We start from the raw sequence: 18,289 nt of genomic DNA, 5'->3' as shown, positions 1-18,289 counted from the left end.
TGGGAGGGGGAAAAAGTCCATTATTTTCCAAATGAGTTGAGTGTGATACTGGCCTCATCAGGACTGATAGGTACTTAAAAGTGTTCACTTGTCCCTTTGCAACTAATTAGACAGAAAAATTTTAGGAGGCACCATGAGCCTTCTTTTCCAACACAAACTGTAGCCGCTCTGACACGGCTGCTCACACGTTTGCTGGGTAGCACAGATGGCAAATATAGCCTGGTGTGGGAAGGTTTGGCAGGAGACGGCTCGCAGAACATACCTACAGTAGCAACTGTGGGCAACTGTCAGTTCTAACGAGGAGGAGGGTGGTGAGAGGTGAAGCATCTTATTCCGATGCGTTCCATCATATCAAGCATTAATAGACATTTTATATAATTTATGTGCTTTTTGAGTTTTGTTGGACAGTCAATTTATTGCTGTTTTTTGGACACATGCTCCATTTAAAGCTGTTAAAGTAAGGAATTGAGATTGTGTCACTCATTTCTGCACCGATATTTTTTATATCTAGATGTCTATCAGCATGCAGGCACAGTGGAAGACTGGTTACCACATCTGCCTCACAGTTCTGGGGACCGGGGTTCAAATCCCGGCCTCGCCTGTGTGGAGTTTGCATGTTCTCCCCGTGCCTGGGTGGGTTTTCTCCGGGCACTCCGGTTTCCTCCCACATTCCAAAAACATGCATGGTAGGTTAATTGAAGACTCTAAATTGCCCATAGGTGTGAACGTGAGTGCGAATGGTTGTTTGTTTCTATGTGCCCTGCGATTGGCTAGTGACCAGTTTAGGGTGTACCCCGCCTCCTGCCCGAAGATAGCGGGGATAGCTCCAGCAGCCCGCGACCCCAGTGAGGATAAGCGGTAAAGAAAATGGATGGATGGGTGGATGGATGGATAAATGTCTATCAACATAACCTTGCATAATTTACAGTTTTAAAAGGGAACAAACATGCTTTAAATGTATTATTACCAAGGAGAGATTTGTTGTTGTTGTTTAAGGAAAAACATTACATTTTGTTGGAGCATTACGATACTGAGCATCTTAATGTCCAAGTGTATTCACTTGGACATTAAGATGCAGAAACTTTATTGATAAAATTCAGTCAGCGGTAGAAAGTGTGAATCTATGAATGTTTGCGGTTTCTGATGAGACAAATTAGGATTATTTGGCTTGGGTTGAATTACTGTGACATGACATGACATTATTTACAATCCTTTGTAATCATACTGGCCCTCTATAAACTCAATAGTACACTCAAACTGAGATCATGCCCATAAAAAAGGTTTCCCTTTATAAACTCTATAGTACACTTGAACTGAGATCATGCCCATAAAAAAAGTTTCCCTTTATGGGGAACTACTTGTAGTTTGGGGTTCCTTCCAATTTAAGTGTCCGAATTAAATGGGATACTATCATATCCTGAGATCTGCAAGCTTTTCATCCCTATTGACTGTTGGTTGCCTTCTTGTCATTTGTAGGTGCTGACAGAGCAGGGCTGCGTGTTCCAGGAGAGACACGGCTGGGAGAGACCGGGCTGGTTCACCAAGGATGGACAAGCTCCTGTGAGACACAAGCATGCATACGCTAAGCATATACACTCATAAACCACATCATTAGGTACACTTGCACCATCAAATCCGAACTAATCCAAGTAGTAGATGTAGTTTGTAGCTGTACAGACCTGCGGTGCATCACACTGAGTTTCTAATATTTTGCTTAATTTATTTAATAAATCCCTCTTCTCATATATGTTTATTTGTGTTGTTGGAAAGGTTAAAGACTATGATTACTATGGAGCTTATGACATCAAGAAGAATCAACACTACAACTACAACGAGATTCTTGGCAACGAATACACCTTTGACTTCCCACCGCATCATGATGTGGTATGCGTGAGCTTTGCCATCATGACAGACATTTCACAGCTGTCATGAATGCTGCCTTCAATGAGCATTTTGGCTGTTGAAGGCTCAAGGAATTTTTGGATTTAATGTCAGTGCGGTCTTTTTTTATTTTTTTATTTTTAATGCAGATAAAGAGGGAGTGCCTGTCATGCAGGCACGCCGTTGCTGTGTTTGACATGTCCTACTTTGGAAAGTTCTATCTCACCGGGCCAGATGCCAAGAGAGCAGCCGATTGGCTATTCACCGCCGATGTCAACAAGAAGCCAGGTCAGTGTGACTGCCGCTGAAAGCAAAACACTCACACACGTGGAGATAGTGACAGATGATCGGGAGTTTTGACAGTTTGTAAAGCAGAGAGGGATGAGACAAGACATCATCACACGAGCGGTACATTTCCTCAATCGCCTCCAATTATACATTTGGAGCCAGTACAGATGTGAAATTAAGTTTTCTTGCTTTATCACTTGACTGAGGAGGATCAAGTTCCTCTGTGGTGACAGCGAGATAGAAGACTGGGATTGCAGCCAACAGTTTGATCCAAGCTTTGTGTCGGATTTCTTACTTTGGCAAATGTTTGTTGTACCTACTCCACAGCCAAAAGAGTTGGCTATAGAGTTGCACTTAAATTGAACTGAATTAAATTACAATTACCTCTTCTTGGTACAATAAAAATGACTTGGACATTGGTGAATATTCCATTTCTTTTCGTCATTAAGTTTTGAGTTGCTTTGGCAGTCTGTTCAGGGCCATTATATAATATTAAACTGAACGTAAATAGAGAGTACTGTATAGGTCTATACCTTCCACAGTTCATTTTGTCACTTCTGTTAGTAGTCACATTATCAATAAACATTACTGAACCGGTTCCATTCGGAGCCATACATGCCTGTAGTGGTCTTCATAAAAATTTTCATTTTCCAAATATTGCTGGACCTAACTGTTGGACCCCGTACTTGCTCCATTCTAATAAATGAAAGTCAAGATGTAATTTTAGTCATGTGGGAACTGTGACAGATACAAATTTTCTCACGTGGACAAAATCGCAATCTTCAAACCATGTTGAATTTTTATAAGATGGCTGAAGTGGAATGTATTAGCCTAGGTCATGACCATTCTTTTTCATCTTACCCTGCTTTCTTACCAGCCCCAATCCATTATGCTCAGCCATTGACCGTTTGATGGGTCTTTGCCTAACCTTCCTTTTCTTGTTTTGAATATCATAAAATGCTAACAAATTGTAATGCCCCATCAGTCAAAGTTTAACTTTGCTACCACACAGACACGCAGGATGCTTTCATGCTGATGTTTCATGTCAATCATCCGCTGCAGTGCGTGATGGCTGAAGGACAGTTACAGTTTTGCATGTCCTCTAGCCAGCTGGGTGACAGACACGTTACCGTTTTATGTCGCTTGAAATTATACACAGATGTCAATCGGCACGATGTCGCCGGTGGTCCCACGGTGACTGTTTCTGCCAGTGATGCACTCGGTTGACATTTACGTTTTAATGGGGGTTCACGTTCAGTGGTGACAGCCTCTGAACAAAAATGGTTTACGTGTCATTGGTACATCGTCTGACAGTCTGACAAACACTACTGCCAGGAAATCTCATACAGGCTTCAAAAGTGTGAAAACCACAAAGAAATGAACTAGACACATCTGATGTGCTCTCCTTTGAAATTCACATTTCTCTTGGCCATAGTAATAGGGTGGGTGGTGAGTATTGACATTTCTCTTTGCTTGACTCCTGGGGGCTGCACCCCTCCTTCGGTTGTTGGGTTGCAGGGAGATGGGGGTCCCCCACTCCCCCCCTTGGGTCCCCGCCTTCCTCTCCCCTCTCCTGGCGCCCTCGCCCGTCATTGCTCGTAACGGGTGCTTAACATGGGCTTGCTTTTGGCAGGCTGTGACCTTCTTCAGTTAACAGCTGGCTCCTACGTTGGGCCCTGTTGTTGGCTGGGGCCCCCACGCTCTCCGGGGGATGGTGGGGATGGTGGGGGCGGTGGTGGCGGTGGGGCGTGCTGGGTGGGGGGATCGTGGAGGGCAGTGGTGTGGTATCTGTGCTTCTCCCTTTGGGACTGGTCGAGGTGCTTTGGTTGTGGTAGGGGACCGTCCTGGGGAGTGGGTGGCGTCCTCCTGGCTAGGTTCTCCTTGGGGAGAGGTGGTGGAAGGGGCTGGGCCGGCCTTCCTCAATGTGCCGGCTCCGCAACTCCGTACACCAGTTGACTAACATGCATGTGATATGGTGTTCACTCACTAATAAGTTCCATAGATACACTGTAGGCTTTGTTTGTGCTGGGACCACTAATAATTATACAGGTTTTATGAAGATATCAGCTCATGGGTTGTTTCTGGTGTTTAGACACTATAAAAAGCATCCCACTGCACCACTCATCAGTAGTACTTCCTCGGTCATTTCCCATATCCTGTCCTGTCCTCCTCTTTTCTGTCCTCTCTCATCTTGTTCTATTGATTAGTTGTTGCATGTCCTCACTGGGTGTCCACCCCCATCCACGAATAAGAACACAATTTGACTGTTGTACCGTTACTTGTGGTCAAATATCTAGACTTTTTAACTGTTGTTCTGCTTTGGTTTGCACCCCCATTCCCCTTGTCTGTTCTGTCCCTCTCTGTCTCCTAAAATCCATTTCTGTTTGGCTGCATTTTCAGTAAACAAAATAGTTAAAAAATAAAAAAACATAAGCAGACGGAGTATTTCAAAACTTAAACTCCCTTGTTGCACAGCAAAACTGTTCCAGCACAAAAGGCATACAGATCCACCATTCTGCATGGCCATGCAGCTGAACAGGACAAAAAATAAAAAATAAAAATACAAAAAGTGTGTAAACCATCCATCCATCCATCCATTTTCTGAGCCGCTTCTCCTCACTAGGGTCGCGGGCGTGCTGGAACCTATCCCAGCTGTCATCGGGCAGGAGGCGGGGTACACCCTGAACTGGTTGCCAGCCAATCGCAGGGCACATACGAACAAACAACCATTCGCACTCACAGTCATGCCTACGGGCAATTTAGAGTCTCCAATTAATGCATGTTTTTGGGATGTGGGAGGAAACCGGAGTACCCGGAGAAAACCCACGCAGGCACGGGGAGAACATGCAAACTCCACACAGGTGGGGCCAGGGATTGAACCCGGGTCCTCAGAACTGTGAGGCTGACGCTCTAACCAGTCGGCCACCGTGCCGCCCAAAAAGTGTGTAAACCACAAAGAAATAAACTAGACACATCTGATGTGCAAGGCCTTTGAAAGCAAATTTCTATCTGTTTGTCATTGAATGTAAATAAAGAATCTCGGAAAGGATGCTCTGAGCTCAACCTTTTCACATTTCAATGTACATACTGCACAAGCTAGCTGTAACAGAATAAAATAAATGCAGCCTCTGCATATTAATGCGTGAGCAAAAACTTCATCCTTTATAGACATGCAAGCAAGTTGGGCCTGCCTCCTTGTAAAATCCTATGATGTGCACATTGAATAAGAACTTCAGATCAATGCATTCCGCAGGGTCTACAGAATCACCAACATGTGTTAATCGATATCAGCTAAAGCATCCGTATCACTCATTCACATTTCTTCTTAGTTTGAGAAGGCCTCCAAAGTGCTCCACAGTATTTTCTGTGTGTGTGTTTCTTCCAGGTTCCACTGTGTACACCTGCATGCTAAATACAAGAGGAGGGACGGAAGCTGACCTGACAGTGAGTAGACTGGAGTGCGGTGCTGCCAACCTCCCGCTGGCGCCCGAGTCCAATGGTGAGTAACTGTGTCCATGTGTATGCTGTTGGCATCATTCTGCCCCAATCGCCATTATTTAAACAATTCCTTCTGCTCTTTCCACTCTCTTTGAAAATACTGCTGCTTATGTTGTCTCACACTTTCTCCATGTTTGTTGATACAAGTGCTCTGTTCTTGTTCCTTTCATTGTTTTTATAATGTTTTCTTTCTGTCATCAGTGTAAGTTTGTCTTGTTCCACTTTTCTTTCAGCTGTCATGCAAGTCACCACCCACTCACAGTTTGTGACAGTTAAATTAGTTTAATAAGTTTTATATTGTTGAACCTGCCTCGGCTTCCTGGTACACGGCTTCATTCTAGCCAAAACAGGAACAACTATAATTTTTCATGTATTTTAGTCATTATATCCGTCACTGTTTCACTTCAGGTGATGCATACTACCTGGCCATTGGAGGTGGTGTTGCCGAGCACAACTGGAACCACATTCGAACGGTTCTGCAGGACCAGGGCTTCCGCTGCCAGCTAACGGACCACTCAGAGGACATGGGCATGATCAGCATCCAGGGACCCAAGAGGTAAGGTGGGCAGAAATTGGATCAAGTTGAACTAAGACTTTTTCATATACTCTGCAGCGTCATCATACAAGTTTAAACGCCCCAAAGTTTTGTACGATCCATCCATCCATTTTCGACTGGACGTCCTGTTCAGAGTCATGGTTGAGCCAGAGCCTATCCCAGTTTAATTTTGGGTGAGAGGCAGGGTACACCCAGGACTTGTCACCAGTCAATCGAAGGGCACATATACAGTAGCCATTAGGCAGTAGCCATTAGGCAAGTAGACACACACATTCGCACGTATGGACAATTTAGAGTCTTCAATGCACATAAACTGCATGTTTTTGTAATGTTGAGTAACCGGAGAAAACCCATGCAAGCACAGGTAGAACATGCAAATGCCACAAAGAAAGGCCCCAAGCCAAGATTCGAACCTTCAACTGACACAAAGTAATTTCTTACAAAACGCACAAGCTAAACTAAACTAATCACACAAGACTGAAGCCATCTCTTGACCTCGGAAGTAAGCAACTACTAAGGGATTACATTTATGTATTTGGCGTTTTCCATTTTCGGGACACTTTCTCCCAAATGCAAGCTGTGGTACTGGTTTTATTTTGTTGTTACTTCCTGTTTCGTGCCCATTCACTCGCTTGATAGCAATGTCTGTTAGAGATGAGCTTTTTTATCAATAAAGACTGATGTGCTTCTTTGGTGACTAGTGTTGTGCATTAAGAGTCCAACTGTGTTTGCTGTTTGAGTGACTATCTAGACGTAAGCTTCTTGTGCTTCCTGGCCAGTTCCCTTATGCTCATCACTTGTGATCCAAATGTACAGTACACTACAGTGTGATACATGTATATTATGTTTACAATACAGTAGAAGTGGCGGCACGGTGGATGACTGGTTAGTGCGTCTGCCTCCCAGTTCTGAGGACCGGGGTTCAATCCCCAGCCCCGCCTGTGTGGAGTTTGCATGTTCTCCCCGTGCCTGCGTGGGTTTTCTCCGGGCAGTCCGGTTTCCTACCACATCCCAAAAACATGCATGGTAGGTTAATTGAAGACTCTAAATTGCCCATAGGTGTGAATGTGAGTGTGAATGGTTGTTTGTTTGTATGTGCCCTGCGATTGCCTGGCAACCAGTTCAGGGTGTACCCCGCCTCCTGCCCGATGATAGCTGGGATAGGCTCCAGCACGCCCACGACCCTAGTGAGGAGAAGCGGCTCGGAAAATTGATGGATACAGTAGAAGTTGATTTAATTTTACAAGTGATTTTTAATGTTAAAAATGTCCCCCCACGGGTAACTCTAAAGGGTACTTTGGTCACTTGGAAGGCGCTATATACCATAAATCCTTATCCTCCAAGTTATTCAATGAATAAGATGTGTGAGATCGATCAACACCACAAAGTGTATTCCCCCTCATTAAAGTCATTATATGTAAGTGTTTTATTGTGTTTAAGAGTGTCTATGTGACTGGTTAAGTTCTGTTCAACCAATGTCTCAGAGCGGATTACGGCTGAACTTCAAGGTACCACAGATTTTAGAATTCAACAATTTTCATTTTTTTTTATTTAAATTCATGCTGTTCAGTGTCTCATTTTGCTCTGAAATGAAAGCACAGAGCAAACACACAATTCAAGTTTCAAACGAAATGATGGAATCAATCTATAAATCAAAATGTATTCTAAACGTGACTCATTAAAGTAGCCACCTTTTAACTTTTAGGCAGATATAACAGCTGAACGCATTTGTGGCATTTATTGTATCGTGGAAATCAAATATTCTTCAGAAAGTTCTTTCCAACTCTGTTGCAAAATTTCCATAATTGTGTTGCACTTGTAGTTTGCTTTCACTCAACCCAAACATAATTGATTCGTTTAAGTCTGGAGAGTGTGCCATTTTTTATAATTCTGAAATGTAGATTAATTTTCAGATTTGGGTAACCTTACCTTTTTTTTTTTTGTTTTGTTTGTTTTTTAAACCTCTGGCAGTTCCCCACTTACCTTTGTACCATTACAAAGCTGTTCATAGGACTCGAACTGCTTGACTTTCAATAAAGAAAAACTGGAAAAATGGGGGCGTTCTAAACCTTTTGGCCGATAGTGCATCTAAAGGAGTTTGGTCAAAAATGCTTCTCACGTCATACAGTACAGTTCAAACCCTTTACAAGAGCCCTCCATCACGTATTTGCCTTCCCATTCAGTCACATTCTGCTCTACATTTCTGTTGTGTTGATATCTTCCCCATGAGGAGGATTTTCTCATCTTCTCTTGATCTTGGTATCCAACACACTCTCCATCAGCTACACTTTTTCTTTTATCCTCAACCAATTCTTGTAATCTTTTTTTCCCCCTACTCTTCTTTCCCTCTTGCTATGAACGCTTGCGTCAAAGCAGCATTGAGTGCGTCACTGGCTCCAGCAGCCTATTACACTGAATGGTGTGTGTGTGTGTGTGTGTGTGTGTGTGTGTGTGTGTGTGTGTGTGTGTGTGTGTGTGGGTGGGCGTGCGTGCGTGTGTGTGCTAATTTCATTATAGATTCACACAACTAATTGAATGTTGACTATTGGGATTATTGAGTGGATCTCGACACACGTTTCACCATATGAACGAATGAACTAATTTCTTTTGCTCCAGGAGAGTGAATGATTTGAGTGTGTTTGGTAATAAATGTGCATGTGTTTCATTGGAATTCTGAGGGGCCGTGTAATAAGGTTCAACGTGGTCTCATGAGAATTCAGTAGGACACCAAGTTAAGTGCTGTGCTATGTTGAACCCGTACTATTATTCATCCACATCAGCCTTTGTATGCAAGTTGTTGGTGCATGAGTAATCCCCAAAGTCTTGCAACATACTCCACAAAGATGGCACACACTTTGCGGGAAAGTGGATTTATAAACACAATTTACGTACATGCATACTATAGAGTTGACACGTTTTTTTTTTTGCTATTTCAAAATAATTTATCCGTTCAAATAATACTGCTTATATAGATAAGTTCCAGGGTCAAACTAAAACTTTTTAATTTTCGAATATTTTTTTTTAGAATCAATTCTCTCTCTACCGTCATGCCTTGAGTCGCATGAGTTTGCTACGTTCACACTGCAGGTCAATTGCAATTTCTTTTTGCCCAATGGGAAAAGTACAATACGATTTTTTTCTGATATATGCAGTATCTGATGCGATCATGCGACTGAATTCTGGAGGCTCAGGTCCCGCTCATCCAAACTATACATCATCAAAGGGCGACACAATGTGTGGAAAGTGTGTTTATGGGAATGTTTTACCATTCTTCCACAAGCGCATTTGATCTTCCATACGTTTTGGGATTGATGTTGGATGATAAGGCTTAGCTCTCGGTCTCTGCTCTAATCTTGTAATTGACCCCTTCCTGTCCTAACTTGACTGAGCAGTGCACAAAGCAAGGTCCATGAAGACAAGGATGAGAGTTGGGTGTGAATGACTTGACTGGCTTGCACAGGGTCCTGACCGCAACCTCTTTGAGATGAATTAGAGTAAAGGTTATGAGCCAGGCCTTTTTGTCCAACATCAGTGTGTAACTTCACAAATGCGCTTCAGGAAGAATGGTAAAAAAAATGCCCAATTCCCATAAACGCACTCCTAAACCTTGGGGAAAGCCTTCCCAAAAGAGCTGCAAAGAATGGACTGACGACATATGAAACCATACGGATTAAGAATGGGATGTCACTTAAATTCATATGAGAGTCAAGGGGAGTGAGCGAATGCTTTTGGCAATATCGAGTATGTTAACTGCTACTCATACTAAGATGGAGAATCACAACCAGATAAACTAGGCACACTTGGCATACAGGGCAATGTAAACAGCCTAAAAAAAGAATTGGGACATATAGTGTGATTTATTATCATTGCTTGATGTCCAACGTTATCATTTAAAGTGCTAACCAGTCATCCACCGTGCCGTCATATTTGTTTAAATTACAAATAAAAAAAAAACATTAAGGGTGCTCCAAGTTGAGGTTCCGCTCTGTTTTGCTATATTTTTGCATTTTGCATTGTTCAAATATTGTAATACCTTCATAATACTGATAAACCTCAGAAAATGGATAGTGCAGTTATTCTTTAAAAATATTTTTTTCAGTTTGACATTTGCCACATATGACATGCTATTATAGGTTGACACAATATGTTCATGCATGCAAGTCGTCTATACACTGCCAAAAAAGCTACAGATAAGTGGCATATCTAAGAATTCAATTGGTGATTGCAAAACCCCACAAACTGAGCGCACACAACCTTTTCACATTATTTATAGCTAATTGTTCTCCCTTGTGTATTCTCAAGTTCAATGAACAAAACATAGCTTGAGGGAGGACAGAAGTTAAAAAACTGGGCTTCATGCACGACTGCACACTTGCAAGAACACGCGCGCATCTTGCTGCTAACTACAACTGCATTGATTGCTTTTGAGAAAAAATAACATGTTCCCGAACCTCACTCATGGGTTCCTGCCTTTTTTTTTCTCCAGCAAAAACATCCTTCAGAAGTGTATTGTGTTATATCTGCCCCCTTACAAGTGTTCAAGAAGCAAAGTAAGCTAAACTTAGTCCGTTTTGCTGCTGACTCATTTTTATATAATATCGATTTTGTGTGTGTTTGTGGGAGAGGTTATCACAAGAGCACCTTTTTAGATTGCTTGTGAGCGATGATATATATATATATATATATATATATATATATATATTCTCCCTCAAGTCTTATCACATCCATCTCGGTGTAATACATCTTATATGGGAGCAGGATTTTCAAAGTGTGGCACAGACAGCTTCCCATAAAGAGCTGCTTTTTGTATTACTGTCTCAACATTGTGTGTAAATCCCTTTCATATCAGCCCTCTTTAACAAACTGCTTTTCTGGATTAGTGGATTTGATTACTCCTTGAGAATTTGGTTGATTGTGTAATTAATTGCTGTTCAATCATCAAGCAATTTGGAATGAATTACTTGGTTGCAACCAGCAGAGGCGCTGCTGATTCCGTCTGTTCTGCTGTGCAGTGATGAACATGAACATATCAGATTTGGGCAGCATTATTCTGCTCGATAAGACACTGGGAACAGTGGAGTTCAGAACATTCAGAGAGATACTCCCGTTCAAAAATATATATTAAAAAAAAAAAAAATAATTATGTAATTCATTTCAATTGGTTATTTTTTTATTGTGAATATTACAAAATATGAGTACTGTTAACAATTTTACATTTTAATTTAACATGTTCTTATTTTATTTAATAATTGGTGAATTTGTTGAGATTAAATTAATTTTCAATGCAATTTAAAAAATGAGAATTATTTTTTTTCAATGAAAATAAGCTGTTTTACGTATTTTAGATGCTTGCCCTGATTGATAATTTCTTGCCTGGTCTCGTCTAGTCGGGAGGTGCTACAAGAGCTGTTGGACACAGACCTCAGCAATGAAGCTTTCCCTTTCTCCACCCACAAAGTCGTCAACGCGGCCGGCCATCAGGTGAGAACACACACACTTACGTACGCAGAGCACACAAACACATTTGGTGGCCTGACTTGAATTGGAAGTGCAGCTTTTAATGACTTTAAAGTAACCCTGCTGGCCTGAGTGAAGTAGAACGATCGGTTAATTGGGGGGGGGGGGGTGGAGCAAGCAGTCGAGGCAAAGTGCTTCATGATTTCAAAGCTTCGGCAAAGATTGTTGAGGTTGATTGAACTTGCCGTGTCCCAAACACACGCGCGCACACACACACACACTCTAGTTCTACTGCTTTAATGCCACCACATTTATCATTTGTAACAAACAATTAATGTTGTTCTTTTTGTAACTGCTGCTTAGCTACTACATCTTCTTTGGAATGAGTGTATGTGTGAGACCACATTTTTCACTGGAACTTTAGTATTTGAGCCTGACCAACACGGTCGTTGGCCCGCGACCAAAGCAAGCGTGTCGTTCCGGCTCATGCAGCGACTAACACATGCCCGAGCCCTCTGTCTTAGTTGCTCTTGCGTGAATTATTCAAGGCACAAGTGACTGCAGACGGCAGTGTTTGCACACGTACACAAGTGTGTTGCTTGTGCAGCATTGGTGCTGGTTACTGGTCTTGTCTGGGTGACATTTTAATGGCTGCACTGCTGCGAGAACAGAACACTCTCTGCCCTCTGCTCTCCTTCCCCGCGCAGCTCTTTCTCGCTGTTTTTTTCCCCTGCAAACTTGCTAGAGGAACCAAGTGTGCCGGCTTGCCTGCTGGGTCATTTGAATTCTTCTTGATATGCGTCTGTGTTCGTTCATGTGCTGCGCAAGTCCGTGTTTGGTGTGGCCAGTGTGTACGTGCATCTCCCACATCTCTGCAGGTTTGTGAGTCTGCAGTTTTGCGACTGTGCAGGGCGACATGTACATATGGGGCCCAGGGTGAACCTCGGCTGGCCAGATGGCCCAACTGTCACTGCACCCACTGGGGAAACTGTTGGAGACATTTCTCTCCTTACGTTGCTCTCCTTTTCCTCATTTACTCACTAGCTTGCTTTCTCTCTCCAGCCTTCTTCTGAGCTTTGACATTCTTATCAAAGCACTATTCTAATACTTTGGAACGTCTTGGGATGAAAGCAATCTATTTTGGGATGCTGGTCGACCACAGATTTGTTCAGATTTAATTTCCCATGGGACATAATGTACAGTGAATGAAACTGCTCCAGCCTTTTTTGTCACAGGTAAAATGTACAGCAAAATTAAACTGTACACGTGATTATTGAGTAATATTCTTACAAATAGAAACGAAGTTAACAACCATTAATAATAAACTGTATACCCACCCATATCTTCCCCCCAAAAAATGCAGTGATGAACATCTACTGTAAAGGTAGGTAGGATAGCTAAAGTGTACATTCTGTTCTTGGTTTTATTATTGTTGTTGCCTTATTGTACTGAGCAGCCAGGACAAAGATGACTTTGTCACCATGCTTTGTCACACCAAGTTACATTCCCAGTTATATAGACATTTTCATCATAAAAATAGCAAAGTCAAAGAAAAAGCAAAATAAATAGACTTGACTTTTGAGGCATATTTTTGCTGAAAAGTTTTGGCCAGGTTCCAAACTGTGCCTGCTTAATTTCACCGTCTTCAGTTTGCAATACGACGTGCAGGTATTCTTCCAGTGGTGTTCCCCCTTTGATTTTGGTGAGGCCCCACGCCTTTTAAAAAAAAAATATATATATCTTAATCTTATCCAATGTTTATTATATATATATATATATATATATATATATATATATATATATATATATATATAGGCGGCACGGTGGACGACTGGTTAGAGCGTCAGCCTCACAGTTCTGAGGACCCGGGTTCAATCCCCGGCCCCGCCTGTGTGGAGTTTGCATGTTCTCCCCGTGCCTGCGTGGGTTTTCTCCGGGCACTCCGGTTTCCTCCCACATCCCAAAAACATGCATGAATTGGAGACTCTAAATTGCCCGTAGGCATGACTGTGAGGGCGAATGGTTGTTTGTTCCTATGTGCCCTGCGATTGGCTGGCAACCAGTTCAGGGTGTACCCCGCCTCCTGCCCGATGACAGCTGGGATAGGCTCCAGCACGCCCGCGACCCTAGTGAGGAGAAGCAGCTCAGAAAATGGATGGATGGATATATATATATATATATATATATATATATTGTATAGGAAAATATATAACCTGTAACATTATCCAGATTTGAATCTAGAAGAAAATTTGTACAGGGGGACAACTCATCTCCCATACTGCTTGTCCTCATTCGGGTCACGCGTGAGCTGGACCCTATCCCAGCTGACTTGAACCGAAATTTTACATACTCACCTGTTTTTATGTCCTTTATCTTTCTTTTTACTGCAACCTTTGGTAATAGTAACCATTTAATCACCACCTCTGATGTAAAAAAAACAAAAATCACAAAAAGGGCATAATTGAAGGATTTAAGTTATTCTGAACAACAGCATGTGTCCTGTGTAGGAAACTGTGCCACATATACGTGTCTGTTTTCTCATGACTAGTTTTTGAGATCTTATCTGGCCTCCTCATCGCATTTTGGGATTCCGGCAATCTCTGAAACAGAGATTGCATGATCAGAATGATGATAGGAGGGGGAACAGCCAAATGCTGCTTTTTCTATTCAAATCCAGATTTTCTTTAGCGTTTCCTTTTTTAAGTTAAATGCCTTAAACTTCCCTATGACCTTTTTCCTCCCCTCTCCCGCATGTTTTTGACTTCCAGAGTGGTTTTCAAATCTCCTTTAGGAACTTCTTGGGCACATCATTTCTAAAACAAAGATAACAATTGCCTCTTTCCCACTGGTTAGCTGTGTTTTGTGTACTTTCTATTCATTTTGCTTTTTCTCTTCCTGGCTTCTTTCCTCTGTGTACAGTCACTATTCAAATGCAAGTCAATGTGGAGCCTCGAGATTAAATGTATGTGTGTGTGTGTGCGTGCCACCTCTTCTCTAAGCCTCCTCCTCTGCCTCTCTCTCCCAGGTGCGAGCGATGCGTCTGTCCTTTGTCGGCGAGCTGGGCTGGGAGCTGCATGTTCCCAAAGACTCGTGCCTTCCTGTCTACCATGCCGTCATGGCCGCCGGCGCCAAGCACGGCATCATCAATTCAGGCTACAGGGCCATTGACTCACTCAGTATAGAGAAAGGTGACTTGAAATCTGAAGTCTGCTATGAACAATCAACAAATTTAGCCTTATCATTGAGGTACAAATACTTTATATCTGCTGTGTGAAATTATTTCAGATTAGGACAGGCACTTTTATTTCTTAAAAAGGCATTTTATTCTATCAAGCAATATTACATGTATAATAATTTTCATGAAGTTTAAAATAAAATAGAAAAGACTGAGTGAAACAATCAAGAACCATTGATTAGTGATGATTAGTCAGAACAAGCAAGTCCCATAGCCCCAGGACATAAAAATGGATGCGCACAACGTTGTTGATTGCTCCCATATCTACTGAAATGTTAATCAGTGTTAAAGACTCCACATCATGTGACATCATCATTAACATTGCCCAGGGAAAACTTGTTTACAACACGTGTTTAGACTCCACACAAAGACACTGTTTACGTGCCTCGTTAGGTGCTGCTGTTTTTGTTAGCATCAAAACTTACAGTTTACAGTAACCCCCTGCACATTCGTGATTCACCGTTCATGAATTCACTTTTTGCATGGGTTTTTGGGAAACAATCCTCCATTATTTGCTGAAAAACACGGCTGTTTGTATTTTTTTTCTGAAATGCCCTAAGATGACACAAGATGACGCCAAAGTCCTGTCTAAATAGGAAAGTAGTTCAGTCAACCCCTACTATTCAGGCAGATAGGGACCGGCTCCTTCTGCAATTAGCAAAAATCTACAAATAATCTACGTCCCCACAAAAGTGGTTTCTAATTGTGTGTAGATGCCACAAGATGGCAGCAAAACACTTAAAACAGAGAGGATCATAAAGTATCAACGCCATACATCAAGCATGTGCACAATCATGAACATAAACAACTGTGTTCAGTAGTGAAATTATTCAACATAAAAAAAAACACCACTTGAGGCTCATAAATTGGATTAGCTATCATACGAGCATAAATAACACGCTAGCAAATGATAAGGCACACAAAATATGGGCAAACAAAAATGCGCACAAGCACTATACACAAACAATATTGTCATAAAAATCCCCTTTTGGCATTTACACACAATAACATATGGTAGGGAATGCAGGAATATTGTAACAGCAAAGTAGACTAAATTGGCTACTATACACAAAGTAGTAAATATATTTTTTTTAGCAAATAACATTAGCTATTGTATGTTCTAAAAAAATATGCAAATTTGCAAATGCAGAAACTCAGATGTGCTGGGGTTCACTGTATAGTAATTAGTCAAAGGAAGTGTGTTGAAGTGTTGCACTCGACTGAGAGATGAGCTTTGATTATCGAGAAGAAGGTAAGTTTAGCCTGTGTTGTTAATGTGTCTGCGTCGTATGTGCATCTACATGTGCAGTTCTGATGCATTTTTTTTTAAAAATCAAATCATCTGTAAACAATTTATTTTCAAGGGTAATATTGTAAGATGAGTTTGAAATGGTATTAAACTTTTAGGGTCACAATTTGTGGTATATTTTTGGTTTAAACTATTATATTGGCAATTATACACATTTTAAGGGGCCGTCAATAACTTAGCGTTTTTTCACTGTTCGCTTGGTCCGGTCTTTGAATAATGGGGGATTACTGTTTGTGTGCGAACAATAGTGTCAATAAACTGAGAAAATTACAATTACCGGTTTTGTTTTTCCTGATGCTAATGGGAGGCATCTACTGTGTTTGTCATGTACGGAAAATACGGTAGTTGCGTCTCAGGTTTGTGTTTGATGCCAGTACCCTCTACTACTTCGTCAGGGTACCGCCACTGGCACGCCGACCTTCGCCCAGATGACACGCCCCTGGAGGCGGGGTTAGCCTTCACCTGTAAACTGAAGAGCTCCATCCCCTTCCAAGGTCGACATCGACTGGAAAAGCAGAAGGAGGAGGGCCTAAGGAGACGCATCGTCTCCTTCACCATCGACGAGTCAGTCACGCTCGCGTCGGCGCGTCGTTGACAGAAAATGAAGGAAATCACCTTGATAGCTTTTAAATCAGACTGTTTATATGAATCAGTAATGCATCCTTTGTTTAAACATTTGTATTGACAACCAAGCTAGAGTAACAGCTTCACTGTTCAACAGGTAATCACTGACAGACCTTTGTTCATTAATTCTTGTGGCTTTTTTAAATACAGGAAAGTACCAATGTTTGGCCTTGAGGCAATCTTCCGTAATGGCGTCCCCGTTGGTCACCTGCGGCGCTCTGACTATGGATTCTATATCGACAAGACAATCGGCTATGGATACGTCCGCAATCCTGATGGAGGAGTGGTAATTATAATATTTTACACTGGCGTATTAGGGACATGCAGGAAAGGAAAAAGGAAAATAACACTAATAGAAGTGACAATTTGACAATCGAGCAAAGCCAACAAATGAGGTGGCTTCTATGTATGTTGCTGTTTCTCAGGAACAGACACAAATGTTTACACAATCACATTGAGGAGTTCATACTGATGCTCTTGCTGTGACAAAACATTGCTTCATTGTTTGTCACACATCCTCAATCGTCGTAATGCAGATCGATTAATTTTTGCTTTTAATATTACAACTTTATTCTTATAAAATTGTCTTTTTTTCCATATGCAGTTTATGCTCATAAAATAAGTGATTTATCCTAAAGTTATAACTTCATTCGAGTAATGTCACATATTTATATATTCACATAAAAACATGGCTTACTAATTTTGTAATATTCAGACATTATTTTTTTGTACAACTATGTGCATTTTCTCTTTTTTTTCTTTGTGTGTTAACAACTTTTTAAATGACTTTTTTCCTTTTAATTGTATGACTCGGCGGCACGGTGGACGACTGGTTAGAGCGTCAGCCTCACAGTTCTGAGGACCCGGGTTCAATCCCCAGCCCCACCTGTGTGGAGTTTGCATGTTCTCCCCGTGCCTGCGTGGGTTTTCTCCGGGCACTCCGGTTTCCTCCCACATCCCAAAAACATGCATTAATTGAAGACTCTAAATTGCCCGTAGGCATGACTGTGAGTGTGAATGGTTGTTTGTTCCTATGTGCCCTGCGATTGGCTGGCAACCAGTTCAGGGTGTACCCCGCCTCCTGCCCGATGACAGCTGGGATTGGCTCCAGCACGCCCGCGACACTAGTGAGGAGAAGCGGCTCAGAAAATGAATGAATGAATGATTTGTATGACTCTATGTATTTTATTTATTTATTTATTCTATACGATGACTTTATTTTCATAAGATTTCAAAATAATACTAATTTGTACCTATTGTATTTCTACTTGTTGTACCTATATGTTACCTATTTAGCTATTATGTACCATTACGACTATATTCTCAAAGTTATCCATTTTTTTCTTTTCAGCTTGGCCGTAATATGCTTCTTCCTGCCTCTTTTTGGTAGTTTGGTAGAAAGCAAACAAAAACAATTCTGTCCCTCCATGCTTCCTTTTGC

At 41.7% G+C, this 18,289-nt stretch overlaps 1 protein-coding gene across 2 annotated transcripts in view; it reads left to right on the top strand.

Moving 5' to 3' along the window:
• Positions 1–18,289, top strand: part of sardh (sarcosine dehydrogenase) — a 51,527-nt gene that overhangs the window by 30,509 nt on the left and 2,729 nt on the right. For both annotated transcript variants that reach the window (XM_061799138.1, XM_061799139.1), the window contains exons 13-21: positions 1,477–1,560; positions 1,771–1,884; positions 2,031–2,169; positions 5,555–5,668; positions 6,076–6,223; positions 11,611–11,704; positions 14,706–14,868; positions 16,620–16,788; positions 16,999–17,134. In XM_061799138.1, the coding sequence (XP_061655122.1) occupies positions 1,477–1,560; positions 1,771–1,884; positions 2,031–2,169; positions 5,555–5,668; positions 6,076–6,223; positions 11,611–11,704; positions 14,706–14,868; positions 16,620–16,788; positions 16,999–17,134 (1,161 nt within the window). The remainder of the gene's footprint in view (positions 1–1,476; positions 1,561–1,770; positions 1,885–2,030; positions 2,170–5,554; positions 5,669–6,075; positions 6,224–11,610; positions 11,705–14,705; positions 14,869–16,619; positions 16,789–16,998; positions 17,135–18,289) is intronic.

The sequence above is a fragment of the Phyllopteryx taeniolatus genome, chromosome 15 (assembly GCF_024500385.1).
Source record: "Phyllopteryx taeniolatus isolate TA_2022b chromosome 15, UOR_Ptae_1.2, whole genome shotgun sequence".
Lineage (NCBI taxonomy): Eukaryota > Metazoa > Chordata > Actinopteri > Syngnathiformes > Syngnathidae > Phyllopteryx > Phyllopteryx taeniolatus.
This window is presented reverse-complemented; position numbering and strand designations above follow the sequence as displayed.